Source organism: Rhipicephalus microplus, chromosome 5 (assembly GCF_043290135.1).
Source record: "Rhipicephalus microplus isolate Deutch F79 chromosome 5, USDA_Rmic, whole genome shotgun sequence".
In the NCBI taxonomy this organism is placed as follows: Eukaryota; Metazoa; Arthropoda; class Arachnida; order Ixodida; family Ixodidae; genus Rhipicephalus; species Rhipicephalus microplus.
Window position 1 is genome coordinate 184,128,285 of NC_134704.1, and position 24,172 is coordinate 184,152,456.

Sequence of the window (24,172 nt, forward strand, 5' to 3'; positions counted from 1 at the left end):
AGGAGAATGCCTTGCCCTTGTCTGAAAGGTTTCGAAATTTCACCCTTACTTGTATGATCACCCGTTCCTTGTCATCACAGATCATCACGCCCTCTGTTGGCTTTCTTCACAGAAAGACCCTTCTAGACGCCTTAGTCGTTGGGCGTTGCGTTTTCAGGCGTACTCCTACCCAGTTGCCTACAAGTCTGGACTCCTCCATCTGGACGCCGATTGCTTGTCCCGCTACCCTGTTGACCAAGCAGATGAATCGGTCGACGAGCCTGGCCTCAGCGTCATGTCCACGTCTAAATTTCGCCAGACTGGTGATGAAAAGCGTCGCAATCCTTCCTTGCGATCACTCATTGCCCGTCTGGAATTTGACCCTGACGATGTGTCATTCCGCATGTTCGTTCTTCTAAATGGCACGCTGTGCCATCGTAGCATCCAGCTGGATGGCCCTGAGCTATTTTTAGTCGTGCCTAACCATCTCCGTTGAGTTGTCCTGCATGAGCTTCACGACGAACCTACTGCTGGCCACTTGGGCGTATCTCGCACATACGACCGCGTACGCCACCGCTTCTTTTGGCGTCGTCTCGCACAGTCCGTTTAACGCTACGTGGCCTCCTGCGATAAATGCCAACGTCGAAAGCGACCTGCCGCACCTCCTGCTGGTCTTCTTCACCCGATCTCCATCCATACCGAACCTTTCTTCCGTGTTGGTGTAAACCTCCTCGGACCGTTACCTGAATCAAACTCTGGGAACAAGTGGGTCGTCGTTGCTATAGTACATGCGAGCAGGTTTGCAATCACTAGAGCGATCTCGACCAGCACTGCTACTGACGTTGCCGACTTTTTACTCCACGATGTAATTCTACACCATGGCGCTCCTCGGCAATTGCTCACCGATCGTGGACGCGCATTTTTGTCACGCGCACTCGACAACCTTTGCACTCTTCCTCAACGCAACACAAACTGGCTACTTCCTACCATTCTCAAACGAATGGCCTTACTGAACGCCTAAACCTCACCCTCGCGGACATGCTCTCGGTGTATGTCTCATCTGACCCCCATGACTGGGATCTAGCGCTACCTCACATGATGTTCACTTATAATTCATCTCGTCATGATACAACAGGTTATTCACCTTTTTATATGCTCTATGGCCGTAATCCGACCTTTTCTCTAGATACCCTACTACCGACTACTACACCTCCACCGAGCGAATACGCACGTGATGCTATCGCTCGTGCCGACCAAGCACGTCAGATTGATCGCTCTAGGCTGTTGGCTTCACAAGCAACCCAAAAGGCTCTCTACGACAGCGAGCATGTCGACATTGACTTCTCACCTGGTTCTCTAGTTCTTCTCTGGAGCCCAGTTCGTCATGTTGGATTGTCACAGAAGTTGCTATCTCTGTACAGGGGTCCTTACCGTATCATACGATGGGTAACGGACGTTACCTATGAGGTCATTCCAGTCTCCGGGACTGACCTGTCTGCAAACACCCCCAGTGACGTAGTCCACGTCAGTAGGTTGAAACCATACCACCCTTTTTCTGAAGAACACGTATAAAGTGCACCGATCCGGTGCGTTTACAACCAGGGGGTAATGCTACGTAGCTATCGCATGAAGGGTGAACCATTTTGTGGACAGAAGAAGACGAAGAGAATTAGTTTGCTCGCTCTGTGTGCTGCGATTCAATTTATCGGTGTAAATACACTTACAAATAGTCACGTCACGTCTCATTTCACGTAACAATATATATAGTATGATAAGCAAAGTGCCATTGCTCACATAGATTATGCAGTGGTCACTAATTATATCATGTAATTACCAAGGCATGTACGCACTACAGCAACATACGTAGATGCATGAACGAACCACAGACGAGGACATACACGCAAAGTGCGCTGATAGAATACCAAGACGTAGCCGGTATATGATGTAGCAGCCATCCTAAGGCTAAAAGGGTAAAATCTTGAGCTTGTTGGCATGAGTTCACCATAAAAAACAGCACAGGTATACCCGTGCTCTTTTTTATGATGAGTCTGAAGGCCATTTATGCTTCTATTTTAGAATATCACACTGTGTACTGGCTAGCAGTCATATAGGTGAAAAACAATGAACATGTTGAGCACATAATTTTCTGTCCTATTTGCTTATATGTGTGTCATCACTTAGCCCACAACATTCATCCCAATGTAATCGACAAAACTAGGGTTTGTGTATACTTTTCTTAAAATTGTCACGATTACTGCACGATATACAGTGGTGCTTAGGAGATCTGGCAGCATATGTGGATTAGTAGTTAAAAGTTAAAAAAAACCAAGAAAGCTTCCCTGGTTGTAACGAAAAAGTTTCAAGCATCACTAGCTGCTGGCTATAATGAAAAAATGCTGCGATGTTGGTGAAATACGCTGAAAACAACTAAGTACATGCGTTGCCAACTGTTTACTAACTTCTTTTTCTAAGCTTATGCACACCATGCAAATACTTTGATAGCGGGAGAGCCGCCCCTTTAAAAACTAGCAGTGTGTTGCTTACTGAACGAGATAAGTGAGATAAGTGACCAAGCTATCCCTCGACCATGGCAGCGGTTTTGCGTACTTTTGCAGGTAATAATACATCTGATGACATCAGCGCTGTAAGGTGTTCATCCTTGGTTCGGTAAAGCTATCAAGATACGGGCATGGCACGCATCCGACGAACAACATGTCTAACACTTTGATTGCACCTATGCAGGTTTTGCTGTGTCTTTCTGCCTTTACATTGCCGTACTGCCTCGGAACTGCTATCGTTCTACCGGACGGACAGCGAGACGAGACTGGGATTTATCTACCGATGAATATGCACTCACAGCGCATTACGTCATCGGCGGCGGATCTACTAAAGGACCAGTACGACAATGGATTCTTCAGAGGGCACGGCACGCATTCGACAAACAACATGCCTAAGGCTTTGCTTGCACCTATGCAGGTTATGCTGTGTCTTTCTGCCTTCACATTGCCGTACTGCCTCGGAACTGCTGTCGTTCTACCGACGGACAGCGAGACGAGAGTGGGATTCATCTACCGGCGAATACGCAGTCGCGGCGCATTACGTCATCGGCGGCGGATCTACTAAAGGAGCAGTACGACAGTGGATTCTTCAGAGGGCACGGCACGCATCCGACGAACAACATGCCTAAGACTTCGCTTGTACCTATGCAGGTTGGTTACTTTACGAATGTTGTTAGTTATAGAAGTGACGATCGATTTTTGTTACTAGTGCTATGCTCTGGCAGATGTTTCAGTATTCTTTGTCATTGCTGTACAACGATTTCAATCCTGCTGTCGGGCGATGTGAAGGAAAACCCTGGGCCCTCTAATACTCATATGCTACAAGGCATTTTAGACAACCAAAGGACCTCAGACCGTAAAATGAACGCACTAAAGGAAGAAATCAGTGCATTGAATGCTAAAATTGAAAAATTAAGTGGCTATATTGCGGTAATACAGGAAATGAATAAACGAATCGAGATCCTTGCGCATATAGTGCAGGAACAAGCTGCTAAACAATTTGCAGATTATGAAAACCGCAGTTGACGCAATAATCTTTTAGTTTTTGGTGTTCCCGAAAGCAAGGGAGCTTCAGCTGTTGATTTGAAGAAAGTCGTGGTCGATGCGATTTTTAAAAAAAACTCTTGGTATAGAAATTCATATGATTGAAAGAATCCATCGACTTGATAAGGAAAAACCTGGGAAAGATAGGCCCATAATCATGAAGTTTTATGATTGCCGTGAGAAAAAAAGTGTTCTAAAAAAACTGCAAGAAACTCAAAGAGACCACTATAACCAAAAGCCACGACTACGCCCGAGACACGGTTGAAATAAGGCGCAAGCTATGGAAAAGTGAAGCTTCAGATAGGGGTAAAGGTGCGCAGGTTAAGTTCGTGCATGATAAGATTAAAATAAACGGTGATATATACGGCTGGGATGTCACTCGAGAAGAACGATACCTGTATCAAAATCATGCAGATAAACAGAGATATGCTCTTGAAGCTGCCAGTGCAGGAACGAGCCCTACAAGAAACGCGAGCATGTGATCTAACACACTAGGAACGCCCTTTTCTTCATCACAGACATAGCTCCGGCTTTTTTTATTTAATGCCCGAAGCATCGTTAACAAAGTAACTGAACTTGAATACGTTTTGCTATCACGAAGTCCTCATGTGGTGGCCATAACTGAAACGTGGCTACACAGTTGTGTCCCTGATAACTGCATTGTGCCAGAAGGCTACAAAATCTTTAGGTCTGATAGTGACTTGCGAGGGGGTGAGGTCGCTATCATAGTAAAAAACTCTGTTGTGGCCGCGCATGTTCGAAGCAATGTACCAGAAACACTGTGGTGTAAAATAAGCCTTTTTAACACAGTATACCTTCTTGTTGTCGTGTATAGACCACCCGCAACAGCAACAGACTATCTTGATAAATTGAATAACTTCCTGTGTGCCCATGTAAATGGAAACACCAGGCTAATTCTTACTGGAGACTTTATTCTGCCTCACATTAACTGGGACGTTTTTTTGCCCGGACACGTCGAGATTGATAGTGGAGAAAAGATGTTAGAAATTATGTTCGCTGGTAACTTAACCCAAATAGTGCATGAATATACACGGATGACATCTTCGTCTCGGTCAGTGTTGGACCTGGTGTTCCTTTCAAACAAATTGTTCAATTATAATAACCGTGTTGATGAGGGAATTTCTCATCATAGATTGGCCTCTGTTACTATTCCACTGAGTGTTTCACGAGCTAGAACCTATAAGACCGTGCAAGTAAAACATTACACAAACGCGGATGACACTTCAATTCTTGACATGCTGGGGTATTCATTAGGTCATTTTGAGCTCGCATCCGAGCGCCAAACAGTTGATGGATTGTGGCAACGTTTTAAAGATATTATTAAATATTGCTCCGACAAATTCGTTCCTAGTAGAGTAAAACAGACTAAAAAGCGCAATCTGTAGATAACACGAGATATTATTCACAAAAAGCAAAATTAAAAAGGCTGCGGAGGAAAAGAAACCATGACTCCGAGGATATAGCACGTGTACGAAAAGAATTGAAGAAATACTTGTTGGAATCTAAGCGCGCTTTTTTTAGTCAAAAGTTGAGTTCTTTTATTAAACATTCACCTCGCAAGTTGTGGCTTTATATGTCCGATCGGCGCGATAAAATTGACCAGCTGAAACGTGGAAATGAAATCGTGACGAAGAATGTTGATATTGCAGATGGTCTTAGCATTTTTTTCAGTCAGCTTTTACAAGGCGCAGATTCAGTCGAGAAGGAGTATTGAATAGTCTACTGTCTCTTTATTCCAAAAAAGCATGCGGACCTGATGAAATACCCACCCCTTTTTTGCAGCATTATGTGGAGTAGATATCTTACTACTTAGAAGTTATTTTTCAAAAATCTATTTGTACTAGTTCAGTGCCATTGGACTGGCGCACAGCTGTAGTTGTTCCTGTGTTTAAGAGTGGTGATCGGTTGTCCGCCAATAATTACCGTCCCGTATCACTCACATCTATCTGCTGCAAAATATTGGAACATGTCATTGTCAAGAATGTCATCACATTCCTAGGAAATAAAAATGGCTTTTGTCCTTATCAACATGGCTTTAGGAGTAAAGATTCGACTACAACACAGCTTATCGAAACTATTCATGGCTTCGCGACAGCTTTAGATATGAATGAACAAATTGATGTCATCTGCATGGATTTCGCTAAGGCCTTCGATAAGGTACCTCATGACAGATTACTGTATAAGCTTCACTGCGCTGCACTAAGTCAACTTTTACTTAATTGGATTAAAGCCTACCTAAATGACAGGAAGCAAATCGTGAAAATTGATAACTCTATCTCTAGCTCACTAAAAGTGTTTTCTGGGGTTCCACAAGGCTCGGTTCTTGGGCCCTTATTGTTTCTGATATATGTCAATGATATCACAGATATCGGAAAACCCCATGTTAAGCTCAAACTGTTTGCTGATGATTGTTTCATTTACGCGCGAGTGACTGGTAGGAAGGACCAATTGAACATTGCCGAATGTGTAAAGGAATTACACTCATGGTGTGAAGCTTCGGGAATGGAAATCATTTATTCGAAATCTACCGTCACCCACATTTCTAGGAAAAAAACGATAATTCCATTTGAATACGGTATCGGGAATCACACCTTGTTGACAGTTAATGCGTTTAGGTACCTAGGTCTCACAATAACGCATAACCTAAAGTGGCACACACATATCGATTATGTTTGCTCTAGGGCCTCACAAAAATTGTACATATTAGAAAAAAACTGCAGGGTGCTAGTATGGACGTAAAACTTCTTGCTTTTACAACTTTCATACGGCCGATACTGGAATATGTCAGTATTGTCAGGAGTCCCCACCCAAAAGTGCTTGTAAATAAACTTGAACGCATACAACGGCTTGCAGCTCGCTTTATATGCTCGAGATATAAGCAGAACGACTCAGTCACCGAAACGCTACAACTATGTGATCTGGAGACGCCCCACAAGCGCAGACGCAAAAATAGATTGAAGTTTCTTTTTCAATTATTAGAAGGTGAGTTTAAAATTAACAGAAATGACTACATAGAACAACCTGGGAAACGAAGCGAGAGGGCAAACCAGACACGAAAACTGCACCCTTATTTTGCACGAACGAAGGCGTACCGTCATACTTTTTTCGCCGATGTCAGTGAAAATTGGAATGGGTTACCGAGTAACATGGTCAATGAGGGTGATGTTAATGAATTTGTGCATTTACATGCTTTACATTTATGTGATTTGTTGCAAATATTATTGCGATTGTTATTCGTTGCATTGCAAATCAGGGTGTGTGTTTTTCGTTTGAAATGAAGAACTTCCAAGGATTTGTATATATGTATACCTGGTTTATCATTGGGAGATGTATAGTTATATTCCCGATTTCTTTGTACAGTGTGTCGTACCTTTCCTGTAATGACCCTCAATAGAGGGTTGACAGTATTTCTAAATAATAAAATAATAAATATTACCTTCCCTACGTTGAGGAATTGCCAGAATGGAATTGGCCTGCCCAGTAATTCCCAGAGTGGTAATGTGCTAAGCTAGGCACCTTTTGGAAAGGCTGTCTACACATAAGCAGTGCCCTTCTTTACCCTCGGGCTCGCTGGACAGGCTCTTCAACTTGAAGTGAATCTGGTGTGGTTTGCCGAAGAGGTTCGATGCTTGCACCCAGAGCTGTTTCGCTAGTGAAATCCTTTGTGCCTATGGGATTGAGGAGGTACACGGGCAGCAACCTTTCGCCTTCGATGAAGCAACGTGGTCTGACGCCACAACACAATGAAGAAATCTTAGCACAGGTCCAAGTGAATGCGCTGCACTGACCTCGTTAAGCGTAGCCATCTTTGATTTTTTATCAGTCTTTCTAGCACACAGACCGTTTTATTGAGTTGTGAAGTGTATATTTAATAGAATGTCCCACCGTTCTCACGACATCCTTACAAGTACTCCGACATTGTCCAGATGCCTACGTAACCGAATGGATGCAACTGAAGATGCCAATTAATGCGACGACGTTGTAGTTGTCGGCTTGGCGATGTTGAACTGCAACGAGTGCGGGTTGGTTGAATACCCGAGTCGACTATACTCACACCTTACTTTCATTCACTCTAGTTGGGGGACGTTAGAACAAATGCACTTGCTTGTCAGCTGTTTGCTTCAAGCGAAAAATAGGAACTCCATTTCATTCGCCACCTTACTGTTCGCATCTTTTGTTCACCCTGTGCGTGTGTGTGTGTGTGTGCTTGCATGTGTATTTTGCGTGCACGCTCTCTCTCACCCTTTTTGCAGTTCCTGTGCTGCAGGGCATGGTGTCAAACCGTATGCTTATACCTCCTTACTTTTTAGGCTTTCCTCTTTAGTTCTTTGTCTGTCTCTCTTAAGCAACGTTATAAAACAATAGAGAACTCACAGAAGTACCGATGAATCAAGGTACAATGTATGTTTAGAATACTTTTGTGCCAACTGTATGCTCGGCAAAAGCAGAAGTGACTGTTTTGATGCAATAACGCACGTTAAAACTTAAGCCGGTTAAAACCTCTCACTGAGAACGAAGAAAAAAAGATGACGCGCGCGCATCCGTAATTTAATAAAACACGCCCAAGACTGGAACTCAGAATTTCTATTGGTCATCAGAGCTTTCCAAGCAGTGACATCAAAATATGCAAATAGGCATTCTTGCACATTGCTTCCATGGAAATGAGATTAGCGTAGCTGACAATCGATGTTGCATTGTAATCTTTATAGTAGCGAGCATGTGTGATATACGACTACTTTAGCAGCAAAGTGATTTTCACTGTTTTTTGTCTGATATTTTGGGTTTAGCCTCAAATTTTTTCACTGTCCTTGCACTGATTTTAAGAGTCTGTGGCCATATTCATTGGTAAAATAGAACGGAGTTTAGAGAACGTAAAGAGTGTCCGTTCCCTGCCTAATTATATTTATCCTAAACAAAGGCTATGGCAGAAAACCTTGCACAGTTACAGTGAATGCTGCAAAAGCGGCCTTTATAGAGCCCTTTGTAAGCTGTCCTTGAGTGACTATGGTACAAGTACAGTTGTGAAGTGGCTGTTAGGCAATGAATCCTAATAATTTCGCAAGTGCCCACTAAGTCTTTACTCATCAATCTGTGGAGAGGCAAGCTACTCACTACCAATCTGTAAAGAACGGCGTGCACTTGTTAGTGGTTTTGCTGAATGTGGTGAGAGAGATAAAAAAATTATTTTTAAAAAGTTTGTTAGTCACGCCAGGCTTTGCGCGAGATATATGATTCAGCAATTTTAAATGAGTGGGGAGATCAAACCACCCATTTGTTGCGCACTTCACATTCTTTGATGCCTGGTTGTTCTTTTACTTTTCTACCACGATATATACCATCGGCACACGAGATTCTTTGCCCGACATAAAGATAGTGTAGGATGTTTTTGCCAACAATTTCCTAACAGAAGATTGACACTGTGGTAGAATACTCTACTGCCACGCAAAGATTTTGGATTTGAATCCAGTCAAATCATGTATAATATTTTTTCACTGCGCTCGAGAGCGGTTACGGACACTGGCGAAGGTGGAGAACCGTAGCGACAAAATGAGCTGTTAATGCGATGATACAATGGCTTTCGCAGTAAAACATGTCGTTTTCAATACCTGTTCATCGATGGAGGCTCTGATTCCCCCGGCATTGGCGATGACCGCGGCCACCCTTGTCCAGCTAGCCTGCGGGCTTGGCAGCGATGCCATCTTCTTCAGGAAGGCGTCCATGACAAGATTGCCGAGGTTGCACTCCTCTAGGCGACACCTGTTCTTGTCCCCATCGAGCAGCACCTTGCTTTCGGCCACTACCGATGCTTGGCTTTGAGCGACCTGGTCGCGGTAGCGGTCCAGAAGCGCAATACCATCGGGATCTGTACAAGCGACGATGGACGCTGAACACGTGAAGATTTTTTACATAGACGCACTTTTACCCAGTTATATCTCGTACGTTGAAGAAACGAATAAATCGAAGAAATGCAATAAAGAATGAATCTTGACGCCCTATCAGCGCTTTGATAAGTGACATAGAGCGTGTCATGCAATTGGCTAGTCGTATACATCCTTAGGTAACGAGCGGGGCGTATGCCACTTTGGCTTGCGCGCTATAGGTGCACGTGCAATACCAATCATACGTTTACGAGTCACAGGGCACTAACGCTGCTTCACGCATTCAGACTGTCACGTGATACTTTTTTAGGAAAAAATCTTACAGTCTATTTCCTCGTCCTCGACTAGCTTCTGCACTAGCTAAGGAGGGAAGATGTTTGAGGTTCGGAATGGGTCCTCTCGATGACTCGAGTGCACGGTGGCAGCACGAAGGAAGAGCTGTCGTCTGGTGAAGAGACGCTTTATTGCAACCTCAGGCGTCTGCCCGAGTCCAAGCCCGAACCTCCCACTTATTTCAGATTCAAACATCCTCTTTTCAACACTCGGTTCAACAAAGGGTCTTCACACAAGCCAATCACACGTTGGGGCTTGCATCATCACAACCAATTGCAGAAACACTTTCATAATAGACACTGCATTCGTAAAAACCACGTTGCCAAATACAACACGCAAAGGGATAGGTTGTCCACGTGTCACACTCTCTCCCATGCCAGGCCGTGTATCGGCCGATTTCTGTCGGTAGCCGTTCTCACGCTCGGGCTCCATCAACTTTCTCATTACCGTCGCTTCGTAGAAGCTTCCGTAAGCGCGGAGATTACACCGTATGGCCCTGCGCGCTGACAGAGGTGTGCATGCGACAGCGAGGCGCCCCACCATCCTAAGAACACTCGATAATGACGTATAGCGGGGGAGGGTAAGCTCGTGTCCGTGCCGCCCCTATGTCTCGGTCAGCCAGTGGTCGCATCCCCACGTCATTCTCAATGACGTGCGTACATGCCAACAATGGCTTAAACACGGACGGCGGCGCCTGACCTGCTTCTTGCCAGACGCTCTGCCGAGTAAGCCTTCCCCTTCTAGTCCCAAACAGGGGTGACCTTGACGGCTCCGCTCGTGAACCGTGTGAACGAAGGACTCTCCTTTATTTCCCCTGTGCGTGTCTCCCGTGTTCGCTTTCGCGGAACCGATCAGCTTCGTTAGTTGACGGGTCGGGAACTGGCTCCGCGCTCTGCTTCAGCCGCATTAATTGCGATACACACAACACGCCGCTAAAGGTTATCTCAAATCTACTTTTGAGTACCTCATCAAAAGCTAAAAGTGACTGTCACCGTCACGTGGCGTCGGGAGAATACCAGCAATGAAAAAAATCATGACGTCAAGATGCCATCAAATGACTCTTCGACGTCACAGAATAGCCAAACTAGAAGACATCACTTTAAATTCATCATGTTACACGGTATTCTTGATTGAAGGTGTTTCTGATCACGGAGGTAGTGCGAAACCACCTTAGAAGATGTGGGATACTCACAGGTGAAGCCCGTTTTTCAATTATTGCAAACTTTCTCGAAATCCCTGGATATTGAAGGCGTATTATCTTTCTACCTGGAACATTTCGGCACATTGATGCATTCTCAACAAATTTTTTGTTGAAATATTTCCGTCTAATGTACCACTGAAAAAAGTCGACTAGTGTATAATAGTTTCATAATTAACTAAGCTAACAGTAAATATATTTGAACTTTCACATGTGGATTGCGAACTATGCGAATTTCATCACTCTCACGCAACACGCCTCATAATTTTGCCTTGCGCTGGACGAGTTTAGAAATGGGTCGGTAAATGTATCGTCGCTAGATATTGTGCTTCATAACTGCCGAATCACTTAACATTTGCATAAGTGGAATACCTTCAAAGGGCAAGTGTCTGACGCTTTGTAAGTTTTGGTTGTAAGAGCTTGTCAAAAGCTTATATGTATAGTAGTTTTATTTGAATGCCGGCGCAAAAAGGACTGTGAAGGACTGAAAAAGGACTGTGTGTGGACTGTGAAGTGCACCGAACAAGCCCTGATATCGAGTTACCGTCGTAATCGACCAGTGGGTCTGCTCTGCTGCTGAAGAACTGGTTGTTGGGTGAGTTGGTGGTTACGGGACATCCTGATTTTCGTGCTGAAAAAGCTGAACGCATATGAAAGACAGGACAGCGCCTGTCCGGTCTCTCACATGTCTCAGTCTTTTATAGCGCAACAATAATGATCCTATGCTTTACTACAATTTTTCATGAATACTGCTGCCGGAAGATGAAAAAAATAGCTTCAAGTGCAACAAGGACACTGGCGAATCGAGAAATGTCAGAACAAAAAAAAAGTAACGTCCAGAATCGATCTACCTGAGATGCCGAGAAGGCAAATGTCATCGTGTTACATTTATTATCAGTCGACGGACTGGTCCTTCCCATTTATCTCCAAGGTGGGTTTTCATCCTTCCAAGATCTACCAAGGTACGACGCCATGCGATGACATCTTCATGGGATGCCATGGTGATGCCACAGATCTATGACGATGATGTCACGCGATGATGATAACTTGTGTTGACGCCCAAGCCTATAGTAAATTTTCGCGTTCGATGAGCACTTAAGGCTTCTACCTTGAAAATACAACGTGAACCAGTATATTTTATTGAAGACGCAAGGCAACTATGTGAATCTAAGCCTGCCTATATCACAGGTGATTTCACAAGAAAGATTATAAACGTCTGTTTATGTAGACGAATTAGAACATTATGCTCTGTTGCACGCAGCGCTACTGTGCGATCGGCCCATATTTCAGTTATGTACTTGCCTGTTTGTGTTACCGGAAATGAGGTTGATAGTTACGTTGAATTGAAAACCTAAAAATTGTTTGGAACATTGTTCACTGAACACGTTTTGAGCCTCGTGGCCGCTTCCGTACTTTTTAGCCGCGCCAATATATTTTGCATCAGTAGCTCGAACCCTTTCTTTGTCCATCGCTCATTTACTTTGCGTTCATCAGGGCGTCTCTTTTTTTCGCATGCTTGCATCCTGAAAAGAGTGTGATGTTTTCCACTCTTTCTGCCTGGAAATGTATTGCTTCAGAGAGGTTTTTTGAGATTAGTAACTGAGAATACAGCAGATATTGTGAATTTGAAAGAATATTTATGCATAGTTAGCGTTTCACAATCATTGAAATCATTATAGAGTTGAAGTTATTTTTAAGGTTACGCTTTTGTGTTGTTGCGTAAGTTTATGGTTGCAAGTGTAAAGAAGTAAATATCCCGAACGTGGGGTGTCATTTGAGCCTACGTTTAGACGAGGAAATTTCTCTTCGTCAAGGCTGCAACTGAAGACAAGCGTGCTTTTCCAAACCTCAGCTACAGTGACACCCCGTAAGCATTCTTCTTTTCTGACTTCCACCTTCGCCATTGTTGCGACCGGTCTTTGCACACGGGAGGCAGATGCCGAGGCAGCAGGAAGGTGAATTTAACAGAGGGTTTATTTACATTCGGTACCTAACGAACGCTTGAATGAGTGGGATGGCTAATTATGAAGTGTACGTTTTCCCTAAATCCCTAGATCAGGGAATGGGTGCACATTGCAGAGCCCAATAAGATGTCACACACATTTAACCATATGGTGTAGTAGCGCAAATTCGACGGGGACGAAGAGGACAAGAAAACACGACACTCGCTACACTCGCAACTAATTTTTATTTCAGAAGCAGCACTTCATATATAACCCATAACCCTAGCGACACAGAAAAGAACTACGAACACTGAATCATTGCCAACAGAAGCTTTTGCGCAGACTCAAGCGATAGTACACGGCAGTTAAGCTCAGACACTTTTTAAATGACATAACTAAAAACAGCCCTGGGTAACATCAAATCAAAAAAACAAACAAAAAAGTTTTGCGGGAATTCACACGTGTTTGAAACAAAATTTTGAACCACAAGAAGGAGAGTATGACACATGCAAACACTGATGTCAATTAAGTCCTTCGAGGTAGCTGGCTTCTCGGTTACTTAACGAAACCGATGACTGACTAATGCATCCTTCTTTTCTTTTTTTAATGTGAAAGGCTTCGACAATTTCTCTGGTTAGTTGGTTTCCATGACGGAAGACTACGGTTGTGTCACTGTACAATGGTGAGCAGCCACACTGGGAACAGTGTCTCTTTATGTGAGAATGAATGTCAGTTCCTAATGATCGCTTGTGTTCTGAAAGTCGGGTGTTCAAACAACGACCCGTGAATTCAACCCGTGAACAACGACCCGTGTGAATCCCCGCAAAAATTTTTTGTTTGTTTTTTTGATTTGATGTTACCCAGGGCTGTTTTTAGTTATGTCATTTAAAAAGTGTCTAAGCTTAACTGCCGTGTACTATCGCTTGAGTCTGCGCAAAAGCTTCTGTTGGCAATGATTCAGTGTTCGTAGTTCTTTTCTGTGTCGCTAGGGTTATGGGTTATATATGAAGTGCTGCTTCTGAAATAAAAATTAGTTGCGAGTGTAGCGAGTGTCGTGTTTTCTTGTCCTCTTCGTCCCCGTCGAATTTGCGCTACTACACCATATGATTAAATGATGTCTCACCAACTAGCCCAACTCTCAACCCTACTGAATGTCACACACAACTTGCCGGGGTGACGTCCACACCCGCCCAAGTAAACATCCACTATTGGGACATGGTAACTGGACGGCATTGTGGCACTGACGTGACTCTTCCTTGTCATATCAGTGCCGCTGCAGTAGGGGTCTCATTGCCAGACGAGAGGGCTGATCAAAAGGAACTGGCGCAGCAAAGTTCTGTTGGGACGCGTGTACGCGCGGGTGAAGCAGACATGACTGCGCGGCGTGGATCCAAAATATTAGCTGGTTTTATTCGGGTTCTCTGGAGAATCGTGAGAGCAGCGGAGCAGCAGCGGAAGGCGCTGCCTCGCGGCTTGGTTTGGCTTGGCAGACGCCACAGTTCCAAAGAGTCTGGCGAAGTGCTCGCTCGATCAGCCTTGCAAGCTGTCGTCGGGGCTGACGCCCCTGTCGCTTCGAGCAACGCGTTGCGACCGAGAAAACCACTGTACTCGGCTCGTACAACATCCTACGGCGTCGGGCGGCACGGCGCCTAATTTTCCAGCTAGGAAGGACAATAGATGGTGGGCATAGGCCGGCCGCCATACGGCGACTTTTTTGATGAAGAACGCCGCTTCCTCATTGGCCCAGGCATCGGTCGTAACAAACACCATGGACATCTGCCTTTCAAATGCGAAGCATTTCTTAGCAAACTTCGGCCAATTTGAGCGTATCCATCCATCCATCCATCCATCCATCCATCCATCCATCCATCCATCCATCCATCCATCCATCCATCCATCCATCCATCCATCCATCCATCCATCCATCCATTCATCCGTCCGTCCGTCCGTCCGTTCCATCCATCCATCCATCCATCCATCCATCCATCCATCCATCCATCCATCCATCCATCCATCCATCCATCCATCCATCCGTCCATCCGTCCATCCGTCCGTCCGTCCGTCCGTCCGTCCGTCTAGCCATCTAGCCGCTTACGACCTTTAGCTCTCCTGGCCGTTTCGATAATGCTATCGATACCAAACTAGGTATGGCATAACATTACTGTTTGAAGAAGATATTTGTCTAGTCATAACATGCAAATCATAACATATGTGTCAACAATGTCACGATTTACATTTCGTGGTCCTGCAGCTCTTGCAGTGTTTTCATCATTCACATGGCATGTTGCAAAACTGTTATGGTATGGCATGATTGCATGGCAAACACAAGTGACAGACCCTAACATGAAAATCGTGACATGCATGTCATGTAAAAACATGACTACATGCCACGCTCATGATGCGCTCACGGCCGTATCGCAAGCGTCACATATACCAAATTTGGCATTACAATACATGAGTGGATGACGAATGTATGTGACTGGTGCAAACATGATAATCATGAGATGTGTATCACGTAACATCATGACTACATCTCATACTTATGATGCGCTCACGGCCGTTTCACTGGCTTTGCAAATACCAAATTTGATATTACGGGATGTGAATGAATGACGAAGGTATGTGACTGGAGCAAACGTGTTAATCATGAGATGCGTGTCATGTAACAACATAAAGACATGCTACGCTGATGATGCGCTCACGGCTGTTTCCCTAGCTTCACACGTATCAAATTCGTTATTACAGGACGCGAACGGGTGACACAGGTAAATGACACGTCTAAACATGATAATCATGACATGTGTGTCATGCAACAATATGACTACATGCTACACTCATGATGCGCTCGCGGCTGTTTCGCTACTTTCACAAATGCCAAATTTGGTATCGCGTCACGCGAATGGATGACGAAGGTATGTGACTGGTGAAAACATGATAATTATGAGTTGAGTGTCGTGTCAGAACATGACAATGCCACACTCAAGGCGCCAATACACTTTGACGTGAACCGGCACGCGTGCGCGCCGGCGTTCGTTTGGTCACTTCACGCCGTCGATGCGTCGCCAAGCGCCGCTGGCCTGCCATATACAAGAAGGCGCGAGCCATGCTGAATTGCTTTGACGCATGCGTGTTTGAGCGCACCCTGCGTCCCTCCGTTAGAGTGCCTCCATCACGGAGAGAGGCAGACGCGGTGCTGTCTGAGTAGCGTCGTTGGCACGAAATACCACATGTCGCATTTCGCGCCGGTTGCCGCCGGGCCACGCCGACAGACGCTGGTCGCGTGGCCACGCGTGGGTTTCGCTAGCGTGGTGTCGCTGCGTCCAGCGTGCGCGTGCGTCAATGTTATGTCGTACACTGGGCCCTTCAAAATGCGCTCGCTGCCGTTTAGCTAGCTTCACATATACCAATTTAGGTGTTACGGGACGTCAATGAATGACCAAGGTATATGACTGGTGAAACATGATAAAAATGACACGCGTGTTATGTAAGAACATGAAAACATACCATGCTCATGATGCGTGCACGGCCCTTTCGCTAGCTCCACAAGTAGAAAATTTAGTATCACGTGACTTGGATAGAAGACGAAGGTAAATGAAACGTCCGAACATGATAATCATGATATTGAAGTTATGTACGGCATAATTTACCCTCACCTCGTAAAGTTGTGGTGTTCTTAAAGTGACATATCAACCTTCCTCATTCGGGCTTCGCATATAATCGATTCCCACTGTACGTGGAATCTGCCAATTTTTTTTGTAAGTGTGGTTACAGAACACATCGTTTGTACTAGTCTTACTTGAAACCAACCCTGTTTCAGTCGTCTAGCCAATAGTATCTACATAATAAAAACTTCATTAGAAATTTTTGATTCTCAGCGCTGATTGCAGGGGTTCGTAAGACTCGGCCCGTGACCTTTTGTAAGTGGCTCGGCTCGCGAATGTATGTCTCCTTCTCATGTTTTTTTTTGTTTCCCTTATAAGCATGTTCACGAGCGACACAGACTTGACTGGCCTCAACATTTTTTTCATAAAAGTCCCCATGCAGTTAAAGTGGGTCAAAATGAAACTCTGAGAAAAACGCCATCAGAACCAGCATGCAGAATCTAATCATTCAAGAGATCGGAATTGATTTGTTACTTCCATACTTACATCAAGGTCCCGTCAAAAATGATTATTATATGATGTACGGGACCGCCGCTTTGCAAAATGGCGCAGTTCCTCACTCTCTCTCCCGTCTCTAACTCACTTCTTACTTCCTAGCTCTTGTGGGACTAAATATCGCGACAGCCTCCCGACAGCTGAGGCAAATATGGGACGCCAGGTATATTGTGACAATTATTTAGGACATGTTATGTTTGGCCCCGTTTGCCCAAAAGATGATTGATTAGCAATGTCAGGAACATATCGGCAAGGGCTCATGCGCTCACCTTCCGGGATGCTCCTGTCCAGAAGCACTGGCTGCCCACTCCAGCGGACAACCTCGCCACGTTGATTCCACGTGATGCTAATGTTGCCCATGTACTTGCCCATGTAGAAATCCTGCACCACCAGGCAACGGGAGTCGGCTGCACGATCCACAACTATCGGGTATGGACCTTGCGGTTTGTCGCCCGACACGCGACCTGAGAACGTAGAACGGGAATTCTTTTGCTTTTCGAGGTATTTGCAGACAGTGTAACATGACGCAGATTCATCACTATCGGTGCATGGAAACGCTTGAAGGGAATTAAAGAGAGCTTAGGTCAAGAAAAAAAATGCACAACCTAAACAGACTCACTCAATGAATATAATAGTTCGCTTTTCATGAAGAGAAATGGAAGTTTGATGTAACACGGTTAAACTCAGTCAATCAGCGTTTATCGTACACTCTTCTAGCTCTTTTAAAACACTGTGACCTGAAAGGTTTTTATTTATTCAACTGTTCATACCACGAAATCCAAGGCCATTTGCAAATGTGCAAAACTTCTTTTTTGAAACAGGAGCACATCCAGTTATATAATTTTTCTTTCAGTCACAAAATAAGATCCTCAGATATAAATTTTCTTTTTGATTAAATGTAGGTACTGCCGGGATAATGATCTGTATAGTGTAGTGCTGAACTAGCTAGGTAATGATCAGTGGGACCATATCTTGCTGCGAAGCGTGAGTGGCGTGCATGAGTTAGGGATGCTGAGCTGTTCCGAGTATTTCTTTCTGTACCGGCTGTCTGCCTACTACCAGGCGTCGATAATAAACCCCCTTGAAAATTGCTGGAAGTGTACTGGGTCATTAAATCTGAAACTTCGAAGCCTGAAACTGCCCGCTGCGTGAACCGTGCCTAATAAAACCACCGAGCAAGGCACCGCCCAGCAAAGCGCGGCCCAATCTCCACTGGCCATCATGCCTACCACCCTGTGCGAGTAGGATCGCCTCTTCTTTCGTGGCACCGAGGACCAAGATTTGGAAGACTGACTGCTACTGTTTCAAAAAGTTAGCGGTCCAGCAATATGGATGACTCCTCGAAGTTGGAGTATCTCAAAGACGTCGCCAGCTTGTGGTTCAGAAACCACCGCGCTGAATGTCTCACTTGGGCTGCTTTGAAGACCACGCTTGCGGCTGTGTTTGATCACTCCGCATCACAGTGCGCAAACTTTGTGACTAATAGCGCCACCGCGGACGTGCACAAAGGGAGGGCGAAAGCTTCACGAGCTACATTGAAGATGTCCTTGATTTATGCCGGCGCTTGAGCCCCGAAGTCACCGAACAAGACAAGATTAAGTATATCTTGTAACGCACAGAGAATGATGTGTTTCAAATGTTTGTGGCGAAGGATTCAAGTACAGTGTCGAAACTTGTGGCCTTATGCCAGAGCTTGGAAGAACTTCGCAAGCAACGTATGTCAGTTCGGAGGTAGACGACAGCAGACGACTCTCTCGCTGCCCTGACCATCGGTGAAGACAACACCTTGCTAGCGCAGATAAGAGAATACGTACGCGAAAAGGCCGCTCGACGGCCTTCGCGTCTCCCGTAACTGTTGGCCACCAAAGCACAAAAGAACTGCCTAATGGCGACAATCAGAGAGGTTATTCAGGAGCAGGTCTCCGAGGCGTTGCCATTGCCGACGTCCGCCTCTCTACCAACACCTGTCGCCGTGCCTCCGACTTATGCGGGCGTCGCGGCAACACCACCGAGTCATCTGCCATTGTGTACCCCACCACCTGTGCGACCATCCACAGAACAGTTTCCAGCTACACGGCAGCGCTCCAGAAATGATTTCAATGATTTCAATAATATCGCTGTTTTCTGTGAGTTGCTGAAAACAACCGATTGGACGGACGTCTACGATGCAACTGATCCAATTGAAGCGTACGAAAATTTCATTATAAAGGTTATTAACCATTACATTGTCACTTTTCCTGTTATGGCAATTACAAAAATACAGAAAGGCCCGTAAAGATTACATAAACAAGGCATTTTTATGAGAATAAAAGAAAAAAAACTTGATGCTCTTAAAATGAGAAGTTCTGAGATATTAGCTGAATACAAAAAGTTTCGTAATGTGCTAAATGCTGATCTAAAAAAAAGGCAAAGTCGTCATTTTACAGAAAAAAGTTTTCAAATATAGGTAACAATCCTAAGCAGATCTGGGAAGGAATTAAAACTCTCATCAGCAGCAAAGCTAACACAGCACCCGTCGAAATGCTGGTTAAGGGTATTATCTATGACGGTGTTTCATTAGCCGAAAAATTCAATGAACACTTCTTGGAAGCTGGTAAATATGCCGGCTCAATTCCCTTGCCTAATAATACCTCTCTTACGTCATGCATTCAGATTTCCAACTATGACTCGATATTTCTGACGCCAACAACAGGAGCAGAAATCACAACCATTATTAATTCTGTAAAAAATACTTGTGCTCCTGGCGATGATGACATCTCACCATTGCCAATTAGGAATTCCATTAGTTGCCTTATAGAACCACTGACCTATACATTCAATCAGATTTTGGCTACTGGCATGTTCCCAGATAGATTAAAGATAGCACGTGTTACTGTAGTCTTTAAAGGTGGAAATAAAACACAATTTGGTAATTACCGGCCAATTTCAGTTCTACCATTTTTTTCTAAGGTTGCTGAAAAAATAATTTATACACGTTTCTTTGGCTTCCTTTCCGCAAATAATGGGATAAGTGATCATAAATACGGTTTTCAACCTGGGAGATCGACTGAACCCGCATTGCTTTATATAAAAAATGTCTTAATTCGAAACATTGAAATGAAACACTTTACTATCAGACTATTTCTCGACTTTAGTAAAGCGTTTTATTCGGTTGAACATGACATTCTCTTAGCAAAATTAGAAATTTATGAAATTCGTGGCATTGCAAGAAGCCTTATGAAAAGCTACCCGACTGCACGACGACAATACACAAAGCTTCATAACGACACTCGCTCTAACTATGGAACAACAAAATATGGAGTACCTCAGGAATCAATATTAGGACCCCTTCTATTCACTGTGTACATAAATGATATTGTAAACATTCCTTCATCTTCAATCATTATCTTATATGCCGACAACACTAACACCTTCTTTTCTGGTCCCAACCTAAAAGAACTTGAGCAGAGAGCGAATAGTTGGCTTGAAGAATTAGAGGGATGGTTGAGGGTGAATCAGCTGAGATTAAACGTGAAAAAAACTAATTTCATTTTATTCCGTGCTAAAAACAAAGCAATACACCACAACCCAAAACTCTATTTTGGTAAATCAAAAATAACTTGTACCAGTAGCTGCAAGTTTCTGGGCGTACACTTCCGCAATGACTTGAGCTGGTCTGATCACGTGAGTCATGTAAAACTGAAAATGGCTCGATCCATTGGTGTTATAAGCCGTATTAACCATCTTTTTCCACATTCGGTGGCAAAGCAGCTATACTTTCATTCGCACCTCATATACTGCAACTTAGTTTGGGGCACATGTAATAGGACCAATGCACAAACATTATTACCATGCAAGAAAAAGCATTACAGCTAATAACTAAAAGGCCAGATAGACATAGACATAGCAATTTATTTTCTGTTTTTCGTGTATTGTGTTTCACTGAATGCTACAAACTAAAAGTGATGGTTCTTATTTATAATCGTATAAAACAAGATTTTGCTTCATTCAGCAACATGTACCTCACTCGTCACATTGATTATAACTTACGAAGGACGTCACTTCTTTCAGCACGATCTAGAACAAATTATGGTACCCAAACACTTGACCATCAAATAGTAGGTATATGTAACAGTTTTCCTTCTGTAGTAGAATTATCACAGATAAGCAGATCTGTACATCATTTTAAAAAGAAAGTAGGATTACTCTTCGATCCAGGATGAAGTGCTTGATGCAATATGTTTTGCCACTTGCGATGTATACTTTTGTTCACCAGGTTGTACTTCACAGCATTTCAATTGTTAAGCTGCGCACATTGTTAGCTCCACTTGAATTCTGAATGATGATGGATACTATTGCACCTCTTCATTCATTAAATCTATTCACAACTTTATTCTGATGGACATATCAACATGAAATGGTTTTTATAGGTTTTCGTACTTCTATAGCAAAATTGTTTGAAATTCCATGTATTCTCTACAGTCATGCTGATGAATTGTGCTGTACTGGATGTTTTCCGCTTTCCTCAACACTGTCCTTGTTTTCGTTTTTGTTTTTTTTGGTTTTTTGTTCACGAAACTGTTCACACGAGTATATGCCTCACTCCTTTTTTTTGTTTTCGAGCTGGGCTGTAGGCCTAGTCAAAAAACAGTTTCGTCTGTTTCCTTTTGCCTCATCTCGGTGGCATGTAACTGTTGTGTACACATGCCAGAATAAAGTATTATGATATATATAAATCCTTCACGCACTGCTGACAACCGGCCGATATGTTACTTTTGGGGAATTCTTGGTCACGTAGCACGCCTATGTCGTCGGTGCTTCGCAGTGAACCCGGAGTCGCCAAGATATCGTGACTACTCGTTTAGGCCTACATACCGCGTGCCTTACGTGCCACCTGAAGGTTGTGAACGCGACGCGCAAGCTGCTTTCGGTACTCTAACCTTCACTTCCCGACGTTCTACATCCCACTCACCTGCCTTTCAACACATCGTCGTTCTGTATCACCTATGCATCGTCGACCTACTTTCATTGAGACAGAAACCTAACTGCCGCAGCCCCGGAGGCACGAGCTGCGTGACCGTCTATTCGTTTAGGTCCTCGCCTGTTGCCCGGAAATCGTATTAACATAATCGTGGAAGGTGTTCGGACACTTGCGCTCACCGATACTGGTGTCACAATATCTGTGATCCGTCAAAGACTCCACCGCTGTCTTGGTAAAGCGACGATGCGTTCTCCCGTGGTTTTTCTTAGCACTACGAGCGCCTAACAAATTGAGCCTGTTGCGGCATGTACAGTAAAACTGGTAATTGGAGACGTGTTGTACACCATTGAATTTTTTGTGTTGGCTTCATGTTCCCACGATGCCAACCTAAGATAGATCTTTTTACTATGTCATCACACTGTCGTCGACTGTGCTCGGGCCGAAGGGGAGCAGTCATTGTTTCGTGTTGCGCCTTCGGTTGATGCAACCATCGCTGATGTGACCAATTCTGGCGCTACCGCACTGTTCACGCCATCTGACATCTGCGGTAGCCGCCACCACACGCCGCTCCCATTCGCCGTTCTTGCGCTTTGTGAAGACACTACCGGAATATTTATTTCCAATCCCAACCAATGACCCCTCAGTTTCTACCACAACGAGACTCTCGGTCAAATTCAGCCTATCGATGAAGGAGTTATCGTGCCTGATGATTTCTTCAACACCAAGCCGAATATGGAGCTGAACGCGTTGGTTCCTTACCTTGCCTCAGACAGCGTGTCTTCTGATGCATTTCACCGTTCTATGAACGGTGAAATGCCCCGGCTCAATGCGAGCAGCTTCCTAGCTTGTTGCATAAATCCAGGCTTTCGTTTGACGTTCCCCCAGTGGCCCTTGGTCGAACGAACACTGTTGTTCACACAATTGACCCGGGGGAGAGTACTCCCTTTCCCCAGCACTCCTATCGTGTGTCACTGGTGGAGCGTCGCGTAAAACAGATGTAGACGACAACCTACAGCGTGGAGTCATCAAGCCTTCAGTAGTCCTCGGTCTTCTCCAGTTGTGCTCGTCAAGAAAAAAGACGGTTCCCTCTGCTTCTGGGTAGACTACAGACGTCTAAAGAACATTACGAGGAAAGATGTCCACCCTCTTCCCCGCATGGACGACGCCCTCGATTGTCTCCATGGTACGGAATGCTTTTCCTCACTCGACTTGCGTTCGGAATATTGGCAGGCTCAAATGCTCAGTCTGATCATCGGAAAACAGCACTCGTCACACCAGATGAACTGCATGAATTTGCCGTAATGCCATTCCGAATCTGCAATGCACCCACCACATTCGAGCGAATGAACAGCATTTTACGCGGTCTTAAATGTAACATGTGCTGGTGCTATCTTGACGACGCAGTGGTCTTTTCAAACGATTGTATTTTGCATCTCACTGGTCTACGTAAGATTGTACAGAGTGCCTTGCAAACGCCAACCTTCCGCTTTACCTGAAAACATGTCACTTCGTGGCTCGACAACTCACAATAACTGGTCATGTCACCTACAAATACGACATCCTCCCCGACCTTGACAAACCTCGCGCTGTCGCCGAATTTCCAAAGCCAACTACAATATAGAACTACGGGGATTTCTGGGCCATTGATGGTATTTTCGTCGGTATGTCCGTAACTTTGCTTCCATCATCGCCCCGCTCACCAAGCCTACTTCTGGCCCTGCAGACCTTTCGGATAGGACCGCAGCATGTGACGTATACTTCACAGCACTGCGCCAACTCCTTACTTCGCCGCCCGTCCTGCGCCATTAGGACCCTACTGCGCCGACTGCAGTACACAAAGATGCAAGTGGCGTTGGCCGTGGTGCAGTACTAGCACAAAGCAAACCAGGTTTTACCGGTCATGAGGGCGCCTATGCCAAATGCGCCCTCCACAAGGCAGAATCCGACTACTCTGTTACTGAAAAAGAGTGCCTTGCGATTTTGTAGGAATAGAACTAGTTTGACCCCTATTTGTACGGCCAAAATTTTGACGTTTTGACTGACCTTCACGTACTACGTTGGTTGGCGTCGCTGAAAGATTCTCTGGTCACCTAGGGCGAC

General features: G+C 44.6%; 1 protein-coding gene and 1 long non-coding RNA gene across 4 annotated transcripts in view; one reads left to right on the forward strand and one right to left on the reverse strand.

Annotated features, from left to right (window-relative positions):
* The window catches only part of LOC142818057 (uncharacterized), a 427,592-nt gene that overhangs the window by 93,635 nt on the left and 309,785 nt on the right, over window positions 1–24,172 (forward strand). The window lies entirely within an intron of this gene.
* LOC119174065 (protein 5NUC) overlaps window positions 1–24,172 on the reverse strand; it is a 442,987-nt gene that overhangs the window by 55,442 nt on the left and 363,373 nt on the right. For all 3 annotated transcript variants that reach the window (XM_075896283.1, XM_037424851.2, XM_075896284.1), the window contains 2 exons: window positions 17,382–17,576; window positions 9,209–9,465 (listed from right to left, as the gene is read on the reverse strand). In XM_075896283.1, coding sequence (XP_075752398.1) covers window positions 9,209–9,465; window positions 17,382–17,576 — 452 coding nt within the window. The remainder of the gene's footprint in view (window positions 1–9,208; window positions 9,466–17,381; window positions 17,577–24,172) is intronic.